Consider the following 20,837-nt stretch of genomic DNA (forward strand, 5'->3'; position numbering starts at 1 on the left):
GCATAGTTTATGCCGTTTGTACATAAATAACCAACAGACGGCAGAAACTATGATGTCCGTCTCCCGGAACTTATTATGGTAGCTGCTAGCGAAGGTCTTAACTTGGTTGGATTTTTGACTCCTTCCAAATTTAAGACCCTTTTAGCAGCCCCATTAGAATGACATTTTTGTGGTTAGGGTGCTATATTTGCCTTTAGCAACCCATATAACCCCCCATTGGACTTGCTCTAAGCAGTTGATATAAAACCAGGTCGAATAGCCTAAGCCTAAAAATTGCGGCTTGAGCGCCCTAATAATTCACAAAATCCCAAGGGTATATCTATCAACATCTCAACATTATAGAAAAGTTTCATGGGTGACATAGTGACCACATAATACTATTCACACGTTTTTGTTTGTGGAAAACCCTTAGCTAGGGAAGGCCACTGCACACATTCACACTTATTAGTTATTACTATTCAAAAAAGTATACGCACACATGACGAAGTACCAATAGGTTTGAATGTGTGAATCGAGGGTCATGAATGTTGAGATTATAATTCCATATGGAGAGTCTAAAGCCTATCTAATCAATATATAAATTCTAGACCGCTCCACTTATCACCAATTGATTTTAAGTTGGATGTCCATCTTCAATATTCCACGTCACCCGTTTAAAAATTTTCTATATGTTAGGCTCAAGATTAAGCGACATAGGGCGTGTTGAGATTATAATTCTATATCGGGTGTCTAAAACCTAGCCAATCAATATATAAATCATGAGCCGCACCTCTTATCATTCTACGCTACATGTCTCAAAAGCCATCACTCATTAAGTCATATATATTGTTATTTGGAACCCTTTAAATCATCAAAGAGCTATTTGGTTGGTACTGCGTATATGGTACTTTGGTAGATAGTGAAATGGTATCTATAGAAAGTAGAGAAAAAGGGGAACTGAAGTGGTCAAGCTCAAGTGACGCAAGAAGTAGTAATGTAGGGTTAAAACAGATCCACTGTTGCAAACTTGTAAAACCGGTATCCATCACCATCTTTACTAGTAATTGCTACTCAATCTCATTTAACCTGGTGAGATATGATTAATGTGGTTAGGAAAATCAAATAAATGTGAAAGCAAAGTTATTGCCATGTTGAGAAGAATCTCTTATGCAGAGAAACTGCAAATAGTGACAAATGTAGCTGCTTATGTGGACCACTTAACCTCCTGCAACCGGTCATGGCCCTTGCCCCTTGCTCTCTATTCTCTATAAGAAGGCAAGACTATCATTGTTCCATTCTATGAAGTGGAGTTTTGAGGTTTTGTGCTTCTCTATACAAGTGTGTTTCTTAGTTTCTTTCTTTCCTCATTCTATTGGCTATCTTTCTCTTCTAAGTTCTCTTTCTTTTCTTTGCTAATAACATTACTTAGGTGCGTTTATTCACTGATTCTAATAACTTTAGTTTTTTGTTGTCCTTGTGGGTCTTCTCTGTTTTTGGGTTAGCTAGCTTAACTGTTTGTGATCACTTGGATTTGGGTTGGAGCCTCAAAATATGCTCTCGATCATGATCTCAAAACTATCCCCTCAATCCTCATTTAATCTGTTATTGTTCTTTATTTATCAAGGCGAACTATATGTATGTACATACATATATTTATATGTGTACATGTTTTGTTTATCTTTAAAATACATGTGTCTTACATGCATGCATAACAGATGATTAGTAATGCTAAATGGGTTCATGTGCTGCACGTGGAATGTATGCATATGTCTATAGTGTATATAGAATCTAAGCACTCTACACCTGTACAACTTACCACTTCCATCATTGATCAAACTTTTTTCCTTTTCAGCTTTTTAAATTTTTGTTTATTAAATATACCCAATATATATTGTGGACCAAAATAGCTCAATCATTTGGATGATGATATGGGCATGCCTACAGGCATATGCTGCTAAAAGGTTTCAAACCATTTGGATCGTGCATTAATTTACACTCATACAGGCATAGAGTGATGGATCTAGGAATATAAGTTAGACTGTGGATGCAGCAAGTCAAATTTTCTTGAAATCTTGGGATTGTCCGTATACAGTAGTTTCAAATATTCATACCAGCTTAAGTATGATTATAGATCGAGTTACTGCAAAAATTTTCCTCAAATTTGCACTCCCTGGCAGCTCCCCGGCTCGAGCCATTTGGATATACACACGCATTATGTGTTCACAGTGTAGTTAGTTGTTATGTTACACATGCAAATATATATAACATGATAAGTTTGATGGATTTTTACTTCTGTTTCAGGAACATGTGTGCTACTGGTGGAAATGCATGGATGCACATGGATTCATGAGAGGCCGGGTTATGAGATGAGGGCTAGAGAGATATGTTGACAGAAGAGAGAGAGCACAAGCCAGCATCAGTTAAAGAGTCTTTTCTTTTGTTGGGAGTGTGCTCTTTGCTCTCCTGTCATCATCACCAAATGTCTTTCTCCTTCTCCATCCCTCTCTCCTCTTTTTAATTCGATCCATCTACTAGCTAGGTAAGTGTAAATGTGCTATTTATTCATATGAAATGCTTTTGCTACTAACATGTCTTGCAGGCAAAAAATTTGGTATGGAAGAAGAGACATGCAAGCAAAGGCACCAATGTCCACATTAATGTACTAAAAGTAGAATATGCACGCCAGACCTTACTCCAGTGATGAAGTTGGCCAATTATTTAGGTATTCATGATAAAGCTGGGTTCGGTAGAGGAAAGGAACTATCAGTGCCTAAATATGTCCCTTAATTGTGTTGCAAGCTGGGAACTTTCTATGCCGCATATGGCTTTTTTCTGTATTTGTTTCAAGTTTGATCACATTGCCCTGTTGGTTGTCATTATTTGATCTGGATGTTTGCTTACTTGCTTGTCATTTAAATCCCTTAAATTAACTCTGATTTTACGTAATTTGCTGTTCTTGCGATGCTTACCTTTGCGTGTCAAGGGATATTGCTATACGATATAATAATTAATGAATGTCCTCCTCAATCAATATCTAAATATCTAGTACTTAAAAAATAAAGCCGAAGTAGAGAGGATGAATGGTGACTTGCTACAAGCCACACAGCACACATGAGACTCCCGAATCACAAATTACAACAGCAATTGTACATTGACCCATCATGTTTGTCCTACTAACTATTTTTTCTAGTTATTGATACCGAAACCAATCATGCGCTTTTACAAAATTGACCGGTGAGGCGGTGAGTTGTATACTTGTACTGCACATATTTGATGGCAAGTCTCACATGAAAATGTATTTGATGATGGCAAGTTACACATGACGAATGTGAAGTTGTGAACTATTTGCATTTCATAAACAGAAAATGTATATATATATAAAACCCCAATAAGGTGTTAAGTAGATGAGTCGTCCACTCACGAGCGACAAGCTTGCCATGGCAGGTGATCCTTTAGGCTTGACCGACGCCTTGGTTGAGAACCATGGCATACTTCAGCGTAGTGGGCTCTTTAGACGCTCCATCCGGTGCAAAGTGCTAACTATACTCACTCCTTGCAGAGGCAAACACCAATAACACTCCCCAGGCCAATTTTTTGGGTGCTTTAAATTGTTGGGTCTAGGCTGAACATGCCCATTGCACGTAGTAATCGTCATTTCCAGCTTCCCTAGTAGTGCAACGAGCCCATGACCATGACCCAACTCCATAGTGATGCCATGCCCAAGAACCCAACTTAAAGCCTAATGTCTTGTGAAACTCATAAAGATTCCTGAAATGAGTATTCCTAAGCACGCCCTGCTGTATGCAAAATAATTTGCATTAACTTTACAAGAACTTTATAGTAATTCAAAACTTAAAGCCATACAACTTAATTAAAGTTAGTCTTTCTTGATCATATGGTACATCAAACTTCTTTAGCACAATAAGAAAATGGCCTATGTGCATTGGAAGTTGTTAAAGTAACAGAAGTGAATTTGAAACTGCACATGAACGTTAAGTTGATATTTCTCTGAGCACAAAGCATATCTACATGACTACATATATTAGTTTCATACCTTCGTGAAAGAATTTGGAGTATGAATTACTCAACTACCTAGTTTTGAATTTTGATTGCAACTTGAGCTAAATGAGACTTTGGTCACAACTTTTTGCCACAAACCATGATCCTCAACCTTCTCAATTTCAACCTGAACTTGAAACCTCTGCATATCCATAAATTAGTACCAGGTAATTTCCTGTATGACCTTGTTCTTATCAACCTTCCTTTACTCTTCATTATTTTCATACTTGAAAAACCAGGCTCTCCGTCAACAAAACTACCATTAGAAGCAAACTGACTAAGATCATCTGAACCACATACATTGTTATGTCTAAATTGCTTAATAGCGTTCCATGATATAGACCTTCCAATGCCACCATCAATTTCACTATCACTTCCCCATAATAGTATAGGTTTTATTATAGGTGATCCACTATAATCTTTGAAATGAGCTGCTAGACTTATATGTTCCATATCAAATAATCTTCTTAAAGATGTACTTCCTCCTTTCATTAGTTCTAACAAACTACTGCTTTTGCTTGAAGAAGAGAATGAAGAACAAGAAGCAGCTGAGGAGAAGGAAGATGAAGATAAATACGTGGATTTTTGGTACTTGATAATCTGTCTGATCCTTTCCTTCTGCGCTTCTGTATTCTTAGTCCAATAAGTTTCTTCATCATGTTCTTCTGTTATCTCCAACATGCCCAAGAACGTGTTTTGATGGCTAAAAATAATATCAAGTGCTTCACAATTTGAATAAGAAATCAATGTAGTTCCCTGTTCACAACTCAAAAGAACAGCAGAATTAGAGTCTTAAAAATGGACTAATTAGGATCAGCACCCGACCCATAGTTTTTAGTATCTTTATGTTAAAGAAATATGCGTTGGTTGATAAAGGAACATGATCTGATCCATTTCAGACCTTCAAAAAACGACAAGAAAGAACCTTGAAAGAACAAATTCTTAGTATAATAAATGAGTCGTAGGCCGGCAATTTGGAATATTGCATCCTTCCATTTGCTCCTAAGAAACTAGTTCCCCCCACCCCGATCAGGCTTAGAGACAAAGTTTGAATATGTCTCTCCAACGTCCTCACTTAACTATTTAAAAAAAAATATCATCTACGTTATATGCCTTCATCTAGTATGCTGTATTCTCTTCTTGTTCTAATTTCTGAGTAGTGGACTGTTGGAGCATTTCTCTATCGACATAGGAGCACAAGTAATTGAGTGAAAGAAAGGATTCAACAATTTTGGCCCAAAGCCCGTTATTGGATTGGACTTAGGTCCAATGGTGCGCCATCCCACCAAATATAACGAAAATTGTGATCTAATGATGCGTCAAAACACCAAACACCAATCCGTCAACGCTATCGCTATTAATTTACTTATATACAACACAATTTTTAGCAAAATGGCGTAAGGTCTACATGCTAAGCGTGGGCTGCCACGTCACTGCAAATGGCGGCTAGGAAAGCAAGACAGATATGAGAAAGGGCAAAATGTGAAGGAAAAAAAAAATTGACATACGCCTTTAAGAGTGGCGGCTAGCAATTTATGAAATTTAGTTTTGTCTTGTACGCCTTATTGCACCAACATCTATTATCTATGTACTAAAGCAGAGACCTCTACTAACCTCAAGAAATAATTAACGGGAAATCGAAAACTTGATGCAAATTAATTGAACTAACCTTAAACAGTAATTAACGGGAAATTGAAAACTAGATACAAATGCAACTTTACCAAATAATAAACGACAAATTGGAAACTGGATGCAAATGTATTAAACTAATCTCACAGAATAATTAACGGAAAATCAGAAACTATATGCAAATGTATTGAACTGACCTCAAAGAACAATTAACATAAAATTAGAAATTGGATGCAAATGTATTGAACTAACCGAAAAGAATAATTAACGAGAAATCAGAAACTGGATGTAACTGCATTGAACTGATCTAAAAAATAAATAACAGGAATTGAAAATTGGATACAAGTGCATTGAACTAACCTCAAAATATAAATAACGGAAAATCAGAAACTGGATGCAAATCCATTGAACTAACCTCAAAACATAGTTGGGTTATATGTTGTGGGAATGTCTCGATAAGTATAGTTTTGTATTTTAAATTGTGTTTATCTTATCTTTTTCCGTATGATTGGGAACTCCTTGTTATTCAAGTACCTTTAATATATATGAACTTCACCTTATTAGGCAATCTCACAAAACTTCAATCAAACTTATTTTATTGAACAACAAAATGAAGTTGAAGGGTTTTATCAAAGATGAGTTTTTTTTTTAATAGAGAGTGAGGTTTTCACGTTATAAAAAATTTGGTTGAGTGATCAATATAATATTAATATATAATAGTTCTACATATTTGCAAATATTTTTCAGAATAATTAATATAACAACACCCGTTCGTAGATAATCTTTGAAGATTTCACATAGTGAGTCATGTATAATTTAAAGAATAATTAATGGAAAATCAGGAATTGGATAATCTTCGATGACCCCACATAGTAAATCAAACATAATTTACTTTTTATGTCATGTTTGCAAGGACACTACATATAGATCAGTAGAAGTTGGTATTATACTTCACATTGGATAATTAAAAGGAAATCGGAAACTAGATTCAAATACATAACTGAGCTCAAAGAGTAATTAACGGAAAATCGAAAACTTTATGCAAATGCAATAAACTAAACTAAAAAAGTAATTAACTATAAATCGAAAACTGGATGCAATTGCATTAAACTAACGTAAGATAATAACTAACGGGAAATTAGAAATTAGATGCAAATCCTTGAAAAATATTTAACGGGAAATTGGAAACGGTATGCAAATACATCAAACAAACCTCAGATAATAATTAATGGGAACCTGGACACTGGATGCAAATGCATTGAACTAAACTCAAAGAGAAAATAAAAAACTGAATGCAACTGCATTGAACTAACCTCATATAATAATTGGTGGGAAATCGGAAACTAAATGCAAATACATTGAAATAATCGCAAAGAATAATTAACGAGAAATTAGAAACCAGATATAATTGCATCGAACTAACCTCAAAACATAAATAATCAGAAACTAGATGCAGATGTATTGGACTAACCTTAAAGAGTTATTAACAGAAAATCGAAAACTGGATCCAAATGCAATGAACTAATCTCAAAGACTAATTAACGAAATATTAAAAAAAATGGATGAAATTGTACTGAATTAACCTAAATGAATAATTAACGGGAAATTATAAATTCGATGTAACTACATTGAACTAACCTCAAAAAATAATTAACGGGAAATCGGAAACTTGATGCAAATGCATTGAAGTAACCTCAAAAAATAATTAACGGAAAACCAAAAACTGGATATAACTGCATTAAACTAAAATCAGAGATTAACTAACGGGAAATTAGAAATTGGATGCAAATGCATTGAAATAACCTCAAAAAATAGTTAACTGGAAATCGGAAGTCGGATGTAACTGCATCGCACTGACCTCAAAGCGTAAATGTTCGCTTTTTTAGCATTCTCACATGAGTAATTACGAGTAATTAGGAACCCAAAACGAAAGTGAGTTTATAAAAACAGACTCTTACATGTATGCAAAATGTATAGAAATTGTAAACTATCAAACTAACCTAGAAAAACAATTAACGGGAAATCAGAAACTGGATGCAGATGTATTGAACTAACCTCAAAGAGTAATTAACGGGAGATTGGAACCTGGATGCAGATGCAATGAACTAATCTCAAATACTAATTAACGAAACATCGAAAACTGGATGCAACTGTACTAAATTAACCTTAATGAATAACTAACGGAAAATCATAAAGTGGATGCAATTGCACTGAACTAACCTCAAATAATAATTAACGGAAAATCGGAAACTTGATGCAACTGCATTGAACTAACCTCAAAGAATAATTAATGAGATATTGGAAACTGGATGCAACGAACTATATTAAACTAACCTCAAAGAATAATTAATGGAAAATCAGAAATTTGATGGAACTGCATTGAACTAATAACCCTAAAACATATTTGTATTATATGTAAGGGGAATAAATGTCTCGACAAATATAGTTTTGCGTTTTAAGTAGTATTTATCATAATTATTTTATTGTGATTGAGAATGTCTTGCTATTCAAGTAGTTTCAATATTATCTTCGCCACATTGGACATTCTCACAAAACTTCAATCAAAATTCTATTGTTAAACCTAACAATAAAAAGAAGCCGATGAGTTTTATCAATGTTTGATGATTTCTTTTTATAGAAAGGGGTGCAAGAAATTTAAATGAGTAATTAATATAATTTTTATATCTCATAGCTATACATAGTTGCTAATATTTTTAGAATGATTTAATATAATGACACCCGTTCGTAAGACACGTTCATGTGATAAATCTTTTCAAGTGGGAGTAGCTTATTCTTTGAGGATATGGAAACAATCAATCTGTTTTAGTGATTTGTACACATTAGTACATAAGCTAAGCGGTGATGATTTATCGCTAATTAAATCACCATAAATATAATAAAACTATTATACAAGCTAGATCGAATTTAAGATAATTTTATTTGAAAATTACGGATTAATATCCTAAACCACAAAATGAAGATGCTATCTCAATTTGATCCCTTAGTTTCCAAATACTTATACACCATAATCGATGTTCATTAATGTATTTTAGTTTATTTTCAATAAAAAATATTTTGATTCGAAAATTTGTGTGAAACATTTGGTAAAGCTTTTTCAGCACACAAAATATTTAATAAACCCTACAATCTAAACACTAAACCATTAGAATTAGCCTTAGGACTTAGGAGGGACATCTATTTTGATTGGTAAGGCATCTTGTTGTTCAATGATTATTGGAGATGGTCTGCACCAATACAATTCTTAAAAAGTACGCTGCTTCTTTCCAACTTAACATATCTATCACTCCAACAATCCATCTGTCTATCTCTCTCTCTCTCCATCGACTTCTCATCTGACCCCAAAAACTAGAAAAAGATGATAGCAAGTTTCTGGCGATACGCAACCGGGTCATCAACATCAACACAACAAACCGAAGAAACCCAATACGACGGAACCCAATTCTGGGTCAACCCAGAACGAACAGGTTGGCTAACAAAACAAGGAGAATACATAAAAACATGGAGACGTCGTTGGTTTGTTCTTAAACAAGGAAAACTATTCTGGTTCAAAGAGTCGATCATAAATCGTACCTCAAATCCACGTGGCGTTATTCCAGTTAGTTCTTGTTTAACCGTAAAAGGTGCTGAAGATGTTTTGAATAAACAGTTCGCTTTTGAGTTGTCTACTAATGCTGAGACTATGTATTTTATTGCTGATTCTGAGAAGGAGAAAGAAGAGTGGATTAATTCTATTGGTAGATCAATTGTTCAGCATTCTAGATCTGTTACGGATTCTGAGGTTGTTGATTATGATAATTTTAAACGGTAGAAAAAAAACAAGGATTCTTCTTGAATATGGAATATGGATCTAGTTTTGAGTTTTTGGATGGTGGGGCTGTTTACTGTAATTTTATGTTGTTCTGTTTTGGGGTTTTAAGCTTGAGATGTATGTATAGAACTCTGTTTATTTATGCATTCTGGCCTTATTTTAGCTATATTTTGAATAATTGTGTGATTGGGTTTATTGTTTCAGAAAACTTTATTGTGAGAAATTAAGGTCTCAGTTCAGATTGCTAGACCACTGTAAAACATACAAGGCTGATTTCAGAAGATATAGGTTTTCTCTACATATAATTTTAAGGTTCAAATATAGCAAGTAGGCTGATTTAGAAAAATAGCTATACTGAATATGCGCCAAAATGCTACTCTGAGTTTTGCACTATCTGTAAGATGGTAACTGTGACTTGAGAAGTGCAATGCACTGACACACCAAAAACTTGTGGTGAATTTACAGAAAACTGCTATGTAGGGATAATGTTGAAGGCAGTAGATTAGTGATATTTAGAGAGCTTGAGGAGAGATATTGCTGAAGAAGTACATTTGGTTTACTTCTTTATACTGGACACTATAAGGTGGAAATGAAATTCTTAGTACCATATGACAGGTTCAGTCAGAATCAATGCGGTGAATGAATTAGTCAGTAAGTCAGCTCTTAGTCATGTTTAATGACTGGAAACATGTGACAGGCGCCATGAAGAGTTTCCATAGCATTTTCATCATTTCATCAGGTTGGATTGCAGAAGAGTTTTTACCTTGAGGTGCACTGGGTCAAATTATGGACTCTACTGTCAAGTTTTCTTCTTTGATTCTGCTGTGATGATTAGTGATCTTTGTAAGTGATTCATGTCAGAATTGGGTGTGTTTGGCTGATTTTCGCACTTTACTGCAAAATCTGTAATGGGTTTTGTTTTCTTTATATTTTGTATACGGTTTCTGTAGGGACTATTGCACCCATTGACATGTTTAGTTGCATGGCTTTTGGTCTCATCCCATATGTTCCGTGGTAGTTGTTTGCATCATCTCATCCTTTTGTTTGTCACTGCAGGGCCTTTTCTCCTGCCATTGCTTTTTAAGTTTGGATAGCTTATATACGCATGATTATTTATCGTAATCAATCTCACTGATAGTGAATAGTCACTGGAGTTGTATGTTCTGAACTTCTGATGTTAATATGTTATAGTGAATAGCCCTCATCTGCACTGCTTGTTTGGTGAAAGTGTGAAACCATATTTAGACATCTGAATTTTGGGTATTTGTTGGCTTTGACTGGTTGAGTTAATCGGTTATGAGGGTGTCACTACTGCTAATAGCATGAACTCAAGTTGGAATTTGCTATTTCACATATTTGTTACCACTCTCTCAAGCCCTTCTTACCCATCTCAGGGCATACTCCTACATACAGACACTTTTCTAGATGTGCCCATAGCTGCTACTAGTTTTGGTTTTGCTCACGCCCAATGCTATGTAGTTGTTCTTGTGCTTATTTGCAGAACTTCCGAGATAACAATGATAAGATTTCGACTGAAATTTTGGATGAAATATCGGTATTGAGATCTTTGAAATAGGGCAAGGACTAGAAACCAGAAAAGCTAATGGCAACTTTAAATACTAGTCCCCCAATCATTTCCCTCCCAAATCAGAACAACCACATAACAAAACCAACCGTTTTAACCACCACCAATAACTATAATAACGACCGATACTTGTCGAACCACCCGGTTATCACACTAATCAACAAATGCTCAAACAGAAAGCAAGTAAAAGAAATCCACGCTCACATGCTTCGAACTGGCCTGTTTTTTGATCCATACTCAGCTAGTAGACTCTTCACTCTCTGTACTGTATCTCCTTTTTCGACAAGTCTTGAATGCGCTCGCAAGCTATTCGATCAAATTCCTCAGCCAAATATCTACACTTGGAATACTCTCATTCGCGCTTATGCTTCTAGTTCTGATCCCATTCAGTGTTTCTTCATTTTTAACCAAATGCTTTGTCAGTGTTCTGATCCTCCTAATAAGTATACTTTTCCTTTCTTGATTAAAGCTGGGTCGGAGATTTTGGGGTTACTTGAGGGGCAAGTTATTCATGGTATGGCGGTGAAAATGTCGCTAGATTCCGACGTTTTTATTCTTAATTCTCTTGTACATTTTTATTCTACTTGTGGAGATTTGGATCAAGCTTATAAAGTGTTTTTGATGATTCCTAAGAAAGATGTGGTTTCTTGGAATTCTATGATTACTGCTTTTGTGCAGGCAGGGTGCCTTGAGGAGGCATTGGAGTTGTTTCAGCGAATGCAAGGGGAAGGTATGAGGCCGAATGATGTGACTACGGTTAGTGTTATTTCGGTTTGTGCGAAGAAATTGAATTTGAAACTTGGAAGATGGATTCATTCTTTTATTGAGAAGAATAAGATTGAAATGAGCTTGATTTTGAGTAATGCTATGCTTGATATGTATACAAAATGCGGTAGTCTAGAACAAGCTAAGATTTTGTATGATAAGATGCCTGAGAAGGATGTTGTTTCATTGACGACGATGCTTGTTGGGTATGCACAATCGGGGGAATTTGCTACTGCTCGGAAATTTTTCAATGCAATGACGAGTCAAGATATTACTGCTTGGAATTCTCTAATTTCAGCTTATGAACAGAGCGGTCATCCAAAGGAAGCTCTGGCTCTTTTCAATGAATTGCAGCTCAGTAAGAACGCGAAACCTGATCAGGTCACTCTTGTTAGCACACTTTCAGCTTGTGCTCAATTGGGTGCTATGGATCTAGGTGGTTGGATCCATGTTTATGTAAAGAAGCAGGGTTTAAAGTGGAATTGTCATCTCACAACCTCACTCATTGACATGTATGCAAAGTGTGGGGATCTCGAAAAAGCACTTGAGGTATTTCGATCTTCAAAACAGAAAGATGTTTATGTATGGAGTGCCATGATTGCTGGGTTGGCTATGCATGGGCGTGGTAGGGATGCAATTGATATATTTGTGCGGATGCAAGAGTCTGGGGTGAAGCCCAATGCTGTCACTTTCACTAACGTTTTGTCTGCTTGTAGCCATGCTGGATTAGTGGAAGAAGGCAGACTTTATTTTAACCAAATGCAACCAGTGTATGGAGTCACACCACAGGTCAAGCACTATGCTTGTATGGTTGATGTCCTAGGCCGTGCTGGCCTCTTAGAAGAAGCTAACGGATTTATTGAGAAAATGCCAATAATTCCTGGCGCTTCTGTCTGGGGTGCACTACTTGCAGCATGTAAAACCCATGGAAACGTTGGGCTAGCTGAAAATGCTTTTAACCGTCTCATTGACTTGGAGCCTAGAAATCATGGGGCTTATGTAATGTTATCAAATATTTATGCCAAGTTTGGTTTATGGAATGGTGTTACAAGATTAAGGAAGCGTATGAGAGACTTTGGGATCAAGAAAGAGCCTGGTTGTAGCTCAATAGAGGTTGATGGTTCAGTTCATGAATTTCTAGTGGGGGACAACTCGCACCCTTTATGCAAAAAAGTTTATCTGAAGTTGGATGAGATCTTACTAAATTTAAAATCAGTTGGTTATATAGCAGACAAATCCCATTTATTGCAAGATGTTGAAGAAGAGGATATGAAAGATCAGGCATTATATCTGCATAGTGAGAAGTTAGCAATAGCTTATGGCCTAATTAGTATAAGATCGCCAGTTCCAATTCGCATTGTGAAAAATCTGCGAGTATGTGGGGACTGCCATTCAGTTGCTAAGCTAATTTCCAAGCTTTATGATAGGGAGATACTGTTGAGGGATCGGTATCGGTTCCACCATTTTAAAGAAGGCAATTGCTCTTGCATGGATTATTGGTAATTTTCACTCGAGGGGTCAAGAAAATTCAGAAAAGAGCAAACATCAGGTTGTTTTCTTCTTCCTCTATAATTTTTTTGAAAAGAGTAAACATCAAATTGTTAATTATCATCAACAATATTATTCAAGAAGAGATTTTAAGACAATCCTTCCATTTGGAGGACGGATCTTGTTAGTATAAGAAACAATTCTTAACCAGTTCTTCACTTGAATTGAGTCTGTCATGAACTAGTCATAAAATAGCTGTAAATGAAAACAAATGTTAGAGAAAAAACAGAAGGCCGACTACTGTTGAATATCAAGTTAGATTAACCCTTCATCTTTTATGCCATTTTCTTCTCTTTTATTTATTTATCTTATCTTGAAGAGAAGTTGCAATTATTAAGACATTTTAGCAATTAAAGATTAACACACGTTTTAGGATTCAGTGTTCAGCTCAGAATCTAAATCATCAAAAAATTAATGCACAATGAATCCCCCCGCTCCTCCTCACACATATATCACAGTTGTAATGTTTGTATGATGTAATTAATGGAACACAAAATCATTGTTTTAGATTTGTCTTATCGTAATGTTTATTGTCAGTAAAACAGTTGACTTTATTATACAAAAAGAAACGATCTCGCGAAAAAGAATGAAAAGAATTGCATCAAATGTGTTCAGACGATAGTTTCTGAAATATGAGTGCTGCAAATTTTAACGCCTCCTGAGTTTTCATTGAACACTAAAGTATTGCCAGTGCAAGAGATACTATGTGTTACTATTGTAGTAAGTCATGCAAAGCATTAGTGGAGCCGTCACCAATTGCCAAAACAAGCTGAACCAGTTTGTGAGGAAGGAAAAACAGACATTTAATCTTGTGATAACCCGAGTTTTGGGAAAAAATCTGCAATGCAAAAACAAAGAAATCTGACAGCATGAACATGATGAATTTACACCGAAACTATGACATTGTGAATTGAGTGCTTCGAGAATCTTTAGGAGTATAACACCCCGTATTTTTTTTTATATTTCCTTTTACTATAATAATAATAATAATAATAATAATAAGGGGATAAGGATTAGTTGGAGATAGGAAACGTGGGTAAAGAGGATAAACCCTCTTCCCTGTTTTCAGGGGTTTTAAAAACAGAGAGGAAAAATGAGAAGTTTTGCTGGAGATCTACTAAGAAGAGGAGGAAGATTGCGCTACGCTTTCGGTCTCAGATTTTACAGCAAACAAGGTTCCGTTTAATGAGTGAGTAGATTTTATCTTTCATTGAACTTTTTATTGAAAGTTTTCTCTCGAATCAAAAGGATTATTGTTTATATAAAACTGATTATATATAATTGTGTTAGGATTAGAATGCTTAAACTGTGGAGAAGTTATATTCATTCTGTGTCGTTCTATAGTTATTTTGCATGCTCTGTCAAATTGTATGCGAATTGTTTGCGTACTGTTGAACAAAGTGTATTGATAACAATTCGAATTGCTTAACTCTAATCTAATGGTTATATACTGTCGAAAATTGTTATGTTAAATTAATCGAGTTTTCGCATGTTATTATACTGCCGTCTGTTTTGGTTGGTTGAATGGGTTGTCGGTTGATGTCAGGTGATGGGTAGATGTTTGTTTGGTTGTTTGTTTGGGTACTGTTGAAGTTGCCCAGATGGTGGTTATTGGTTAATGGCATCGAGATCGATTTTTGGGAACTGATGGAATTGGGTTTTGGTTATGTCAAAATATTGGGTTTTTGATGGGGAGTAAAACCGAACTATTTTGGTGGTCATTGATGGTCATGCTGTCTCGGCAGTGGAGAAGGAGTTGTTGGAGGAGATGACTGAGAGCATGATCCAGTGCTCTCGGTCTTGTTTAGTTGAATCAAATTGGTCTAATTGAGTTGGGCTTGGGCCGAGATATAAACATGTGGGCTTAAATTTTGTTTAAGGTTCATTTGGAGAAGGCTAAAAACTTTTGGGCTTTAGTCTTTGGTTTTGTTTAGATGGGTTTACAACTTGTTGACTCTTGACATGTTGACTGTTGTTGACCAGTCAACCCTTTGACTTGTTGACCAAGTTTGATTTTTAACTATTGGCTATGATTAGGTCTATTAGGATAGGTCTGGGACTATTAGTGTGCTTGGCTTTAAGCTAAGACTATATTTTTTTACATAAGTGTGTACGTGTATTAATTACTATGTAAAATTTCATTTTTACCATAATTCTTTTATGGTATACGACGCTATGATAGTTAGACATCGTGATAATTAATAACGCGTAAACAATGATATACGAAACAAGATACTTCTCTTTATGCTGAAAGAATATACGCAATGCGATTCAATAATGTTCTCAACAGGTCGACCACACCCTTTAGAACTTTCCACGCCTCCAGATTTGGAAATGAGATATTATGACTTGTGATGTTATGCGATAGGTGGGCATTTATTGAATGTGCTATGAATGACCCATGTTTGCTTTGCTTTGACAACATGGGTGTGTTCTTGGGAACATAGGTGGAAGGCAGTGGAATTACGGCGTTTGACTTGGATTCGTTTTTAGAGCAGTCCGTTAGTTTATTTTATTAGGCCCGATTCTTTTTGAGAAGTATGTAATAATGTAGTTTTCATATTCATTATGACTTGAGAATATTATGTTGAGGACTTAATTATTCTTAGAGTTTTGTTTGATGATTTTTGGAAAGAAGATAGCCTTTTAATAAAGTATGGCGGATATATATTTGGGATTAGTTTTTTTCTTAAGTTGATTCTATTATGATATGGGTTTTCGGTGTTTGTATGTGTTGTATCTATCTCATCATAGCCTGGGTTTGTAGACAATTGAACATAGTGATGTTTGAGATATTTATATTTCAAATATTCACTTTGTAATTATTTAGATATTTATATTTCAAATATGTAAAATGTAAAATGTCACGACCCGAATTTCTAAACAATTACAAATTAAATATTTGAAATATAAATATCTCAAACATCACTATGTTCAATCTAAAACCCAGGCTATGACGGGGTGGATACAACACATACAAACACCGAAAACCCATATTATAATAGAATCAACTTAAGAAAAAAATAATCCCAAATATGGATTCGCCATCACTTTATTAAATGGTTATCTTCCGTCCAAAAATCATCAAACAAAACTCTAAGAATAATTAAGTCCTCAACATCATATTCTCAAATCATAATGAATATGAAAATTACATTATTACATACTTCCAAAAAGGATCAGGCCTAATAAAATAAACTAACGGACTGTTCCAGAAACGAATCCAAATCAAACACCGTAGTTCAACTGCCTTCCACCTATGTTCCCAGAACACACCAACGTTGCCAAAACAAAGCAAACATGGGTCATTCATAGCACATTCAATAAATGCCCACCTATCACATGACATCACAAGTCATAATATCTCATTTCCAAATCTGGAGGTATGGAGAGTTCTAAAGGGTGTGGTTGACCTGTTGAGAACATTATTGAATCGTATTGCGTATATTCTTTCAGCGTAAAGAGAAGTATCTTGTTTCGTATATCATTGTTCACGCGTTATTAATTATCACTATGTCTAAGTGTCATAGTGTCGTTTATCAAAAAAGAATTATAGTAAGAATGAAAATTTACGTAGTAATTAATACACGTATACAATTATGTCAAAAATATAGTCTTAGCTTAAAGCCAACACACTAATAGTCCTAGACCTATCCTAATAGACCTAATCCTAGCTAAAAGTCAAACTTGGTCAACAATAGTCAACATGCCAAGGGTCAACAAGTTGTAAACCCATCTAATCAAAACCAAAGACTAAAGCCCAAAAGTCTTTAGCCTTCCCCAAATAAACTTAAACAAAACTTAAGCCCACATGTTTATATCTCGGCCTAAGCCCAACTCAATTAGACCAATTTGATTCAACTAAACAAGACCGAGAGCACTGGATCATATGCTCTCGGTCATCTCCTCCAACAACTCCTTCTCCACTGCCGAGACAGCATGACCATCAACATCATAAAAAACCCTGACATAACCAAAACCCAATTCCAACACTTTCCAAAAATCGATCTCGACGCCATTAACCACCATTTGAGCGGCTTCAACAGTACCCAACCAAACATCTACCTATCACCTGACATCAACCAACAACCCATTCAACCAACCAAAACAAATGGCAGTATAATAACATGCGAAAACTCAATTAATTTAACATAACAATTTTCGGCAGTATATGTAACCATTAGATTAGAGTCAAGTAATTCGAATTGTTATCAATGCACCTTATTCAACAGTATGCAAACAATTCTCAGACAATTTGACAGAGCATGCAAAATAACTATAGAACGGCACAGAATGAATATAACTTCTCCACAATTTAAGCATTCTAATCCTAACCCAGTTATATATAATCAGTTTTATATAAACAGTAAACCTTTTGTTTCGAGAAAAAACTTTCAATAAAAAGTTGAGTGAAAGATAAAATCTACTCACTCATTAAACGGAAACTTATTTGTTGTAAAACCCGAGACCGAAAGTGTTGCGCAATCTTCCTCATTTTCTCAGTAGATCTCCAACAAAACTTCTCCCTTTTCCTCTATGTTTTTAAAACCCCCGAAAACAGGGAAGATGGTTTATCCTCTTTACCCACGTTTCCTATCTCCAACTAATCTTTATCCCCTTATTATTATTATTATTATTATTTATAGTAAAAGGAAATTAAAATGAGCGTGTAAAATGATATTTGGTTAGAAAAGGAATAAGTATTATGTGTTTGTATCTTGAGCTAAATGCAGTATTAATACTTTATATATTGAGCTAAGTTAGCTTTGATCTGAATTCTATCGATTTAAATCTACTCTGTAAGTATATCTGGTGTTGCAATATTAGAGGGTAATTTTAATCATGTCTGATGTCATTGAGAGAGATTCAGAAAAAGTATTCTACAAAAATAAGAAGAGAGAGTAGTGACTGGGTAAAGTTACAAGCACAGCTACCAGTTACCCTGGGGTTGCCCTCTCTTTGCTCTGCCCTTGTATGTACCAGTTTCCAAGGTTGTTGACATTTCATGTTTAACAAAAATAGAAGCCAAACATTCTATATATATAATGATCCACAATGACTCACCTCTTGTTTCCTTTTATTTCTGAACCTTCCATCAATACTTTTCAGAAATGGAGGCACATCACCAATTCGAAAGAATCATAGAAATCAATGTTGTACCAAGTGGGAGACCAAGTGTGGGAGCTAAATGTGTTTTGTGGAGTTGCTGGCTGTGAATTTGCAAATCGCCTAACCAACTCATGAACTCAAGAGATGCCAAAGCATGACAGGCATCTATGCAAAGCTTTTGATTGCTATTGTTCTTTGTGTCATCTTTATGACAGTGGAAGTTATTGGAGACATTAAAGCTAACAATCTCACTTTTAGCTGATGCAGCACATCTCAGTTCAGATGTAGCTTCTTTTTGTGTCTTTGTTCTCCTTTGTGGGCGTCAGGGTGGGAGGCAACTCCTTGTAACTCCTACGGGTTCTTTAGAAATGAAGTTCTGGGCACATTGGGCTTCCATCCTGCTGATATGGCTTCTAATTGGTATACTAGTCTATGAAGCCATTTGCAGACTGATCAACCACACTGCGCATGAAGTTAAGGGATATCTGATGTTTATTGTTGCAGCTATTGGCTTGGGGGTTAATATCGTAATGGCTGTGGTATTGTGCCACAATCATAGCCGTGGTCACAGCAATGATAATCGTGATTCCACTAGAGAAGCGAACAATACAGAGGTCGTAAACAGTGAAAAGCGGCATTGGAATATAAGTGTGCAGGGTGTTTATCTTCATGTAATTGGGGACTCCATCCAGAGTATAGGGGCAATGATTGCTTAAGCAATTTTATGGCACAAACCTGAATTGAAGATTATTGATCTGCTATGCACCTTCACCTTTTCTGTGATAGTGCTAGGGACAACCATCGAGATGCTTAGCAACATATTTGAGGTCCTTATGGAGAGCACGCCAAGGGAAATTGACGTATCGAGGATCAAGGCAAGCTTTTGTGAGATGCTTGAGGTGGTGGACATTCATGAGCTGCACATCTGGTCCATAACAATAGGGAGGGAGATTGAGCCGGATGCCTGCACTGATATAGTGTTGTAAAATATGGTGGACTACTATACAAGTATACATCAGAAGGGAGTGCAATATCAGCCATGTTACGATGCAGTAGAACGGTTGTAGGGTGGCTTGCAGCTGTATATCTTGCGTTGCACCATTATATACATAAGGATGTTGCTCTACAGTTTCTTTTGCTGCCAGGGAAAAGTTGAATTTTGTGTGAAATTTGTATTTTGCTCGTTTTGAAAAAAATGGTAGAGAATACACTATACAGTCGAGACTCTAATGAGGACATGCATTTCACTTTTGCCTCTCACCGTATAGATACATCTTACTTTGCTCAATTAGGTTTTTTTATTTTATTATTATTATTCATTTTGTTGGGGTGGGGTCTTTTCTTCTTCATAGTTACAAAGATTTATAGTATCAATGTATCAATTTTTGTTTGCACTATCTATTCCTACTGTTACCAAGCAGCTAAAATAATATGCTCGTCACTGAGTAAGTTAATATATATATTATATATCTATCTAATCTATCTAATAAAACACAACTGTGTGGGGTCCGAAGGCTCAAATTCTTTTTCAGCAATTTATGATTTGGCAGAAACAACGAATCCCACCTGGTATACTACTTTCATCCATAGCGTCTGGATCCATGAGATTAGATTTTCTTTTCTAATCTCTCTTCCAACATCTGCCCTGACCGCCGCATCAGTCCCTCCCACTCCCACTCCCACCCCTAAAGTCTCCCTCTATAGTCTACCTCCAATACGAGTTCTTGCCATTTTCCTTTCCTGTAAACCCAAGTCCAAAATAAGGGGAATCAACTTATAAGCTCCTTAATATTATATGTTGATCCAGGAACTGAAGTAACTCACTAATGAATCTGGCAGCTCGATGTATCTTTAACGTCTCCAAGACTGGTAGCTACCTCGGTTCAAGGCTCGGCGTGGTTGAACTCACTGTGGCTCTTCATTATGTCTTCAATGTTCCACAAGACAAGTTTCTTTTTGGAATTTGCTTTGTAGGTGAGATTTCTAGAATTCATTCCGAGCATCCTGAACGTATCAAGGCAATGCCTTGCGAACGGTGAGGAGGATGTTGCTGCAATTGCTTTTGAAATTTTTGATGAGCTAATTGAATCTCTTGGAGTTTGTTCAAGTCAAAATTTGGAATCTAATACACGCCATCAGGGTTGGAAATGTCAAATGCATCAATTCTCTTTTATCTATGAATTGATTATTTCAACAAGATTAATTTTATAGCTATGCTCATGTCCCACAATCTCGTTCTCTGCTTCCACATCGCTATTCATATAATCTCATGGCTTGCAAAGTTATGTGCCCTTCACTTGTAGAAGCAACTGAAGGAGTTGAATTGGATGATCT

General features: G+C 35.8%; 2 protein-coding genes, 2 long non-coding RNA genes and 1 pseudogene across 4 annotated transcripts; 4 read left to right on the forward strand and 1 right to left on the reverse strand.

The window, feature by feature from the left end:
- The first annotated feature begins 1,278 nt into the window (after positions 1-1,278).
- LOC147483188 (uncharacterized) lies at positions 1,279-2,927 on the forward strand. The gene is made up of 2 exons (XR_015205216.1): positions 1,279-1,408; positions 2,281-2,927. It is a non-coding gene; the product is annotated as an uncharacterized LOC147483188 (long non-coding RNA).
- Positions 2,928-3,214: 287 nt separating this feature from the next.
- On the reverse strand, positions 3,215-5,008 carry LOC147483189 (uncharacterized). The gene is made up of 2 exons (XR_015205142.1): positions 4,034-5,008; positions 3,215-3,776 (listed from the first exon to the last, which is right to left on the reverse strand). It is a non-coding gene; the product is annotated as an uncharacterized LOC147483189 (long non-coding RNA).
- A 3,853-nt stretch (positions 5,009-8,861) lies between these two features.
- LOC147483190 (Pleckstrin homology (PH) domain superfamily protein) lies at positions 8,862-9,662 on the forward strand. Its single transcript, XM_086576558.1, has one exon. It carries the CDS (start codon positions 9,044-9,046, stop codon positions 9,494-9,496), a length of 453 nt encoding a protein of 150 aa, XP_086432684.1. The 5' UTR covers positions 8,862-9,043; the 3' UTR covers positions 9,497-9,662.
- A 150-nt stretch (positions 9,663-9,812) lies between these two features.
- OTP81 (Tetratricopeptide repeat (TPR)-like superfamily protein) lies at positions 9,813-19,897 on the forward strand. The gene is made up of 3 exons (XM_086576557.1): positions 9,813-13,395; positions 18,504-19,620; positions 19,706-19,897. Exon 1 carries the CDS (start codon positions 11,100-11,102, stop codon positions 13,347-13,349), a length of 2,250 nt encoding a protein of 749 aa, XP_086432683.1. The 5' UTR covers positions 9,813-11,099; the 3' UTR covers positions 13,350-13,395; positions 18,504-19,620; positions 19,706-19,897.
- LOC147483192 (metal tolerance protein 1 pseudogene) lies at positions 18,658-19,598 on the forward strand (annotated as a pseudogene).
- Positions 19,898-20,837: the final 940 nt, after the last annotated feature.

The sequence above is a fragment of the Coptis chinensis genome, chromosome 8, assembly GCF_015680905.1.
Source record: "Coptis chinensis isolate HL-2020 chromosome 8, ASM1568090v1, whole genome shotgun sequence".
Classification (NCBI taxonomy): Eukaryota; Viridiplantae; Streptophyta; class Magnoliopsida; order Ranunculales; family Ranunculaceae; genus Coptis; species Coptis chinensis.

Coding starts and splice junctions, on each gene's coding strand:
- LOC147483190 (XM_086576558.1), top strand. CDS start 9,044: ATGATAGCAAGTTTCTGGCGATACGCAACCGGGTCATCAACATCAACA.
- OTP81 (XM_086576557.1), top strand. CDS start 11,100: ATGGCAACTTTAAATACTAGTCCCCCAATCATTTCCCTCCCAAATCAG.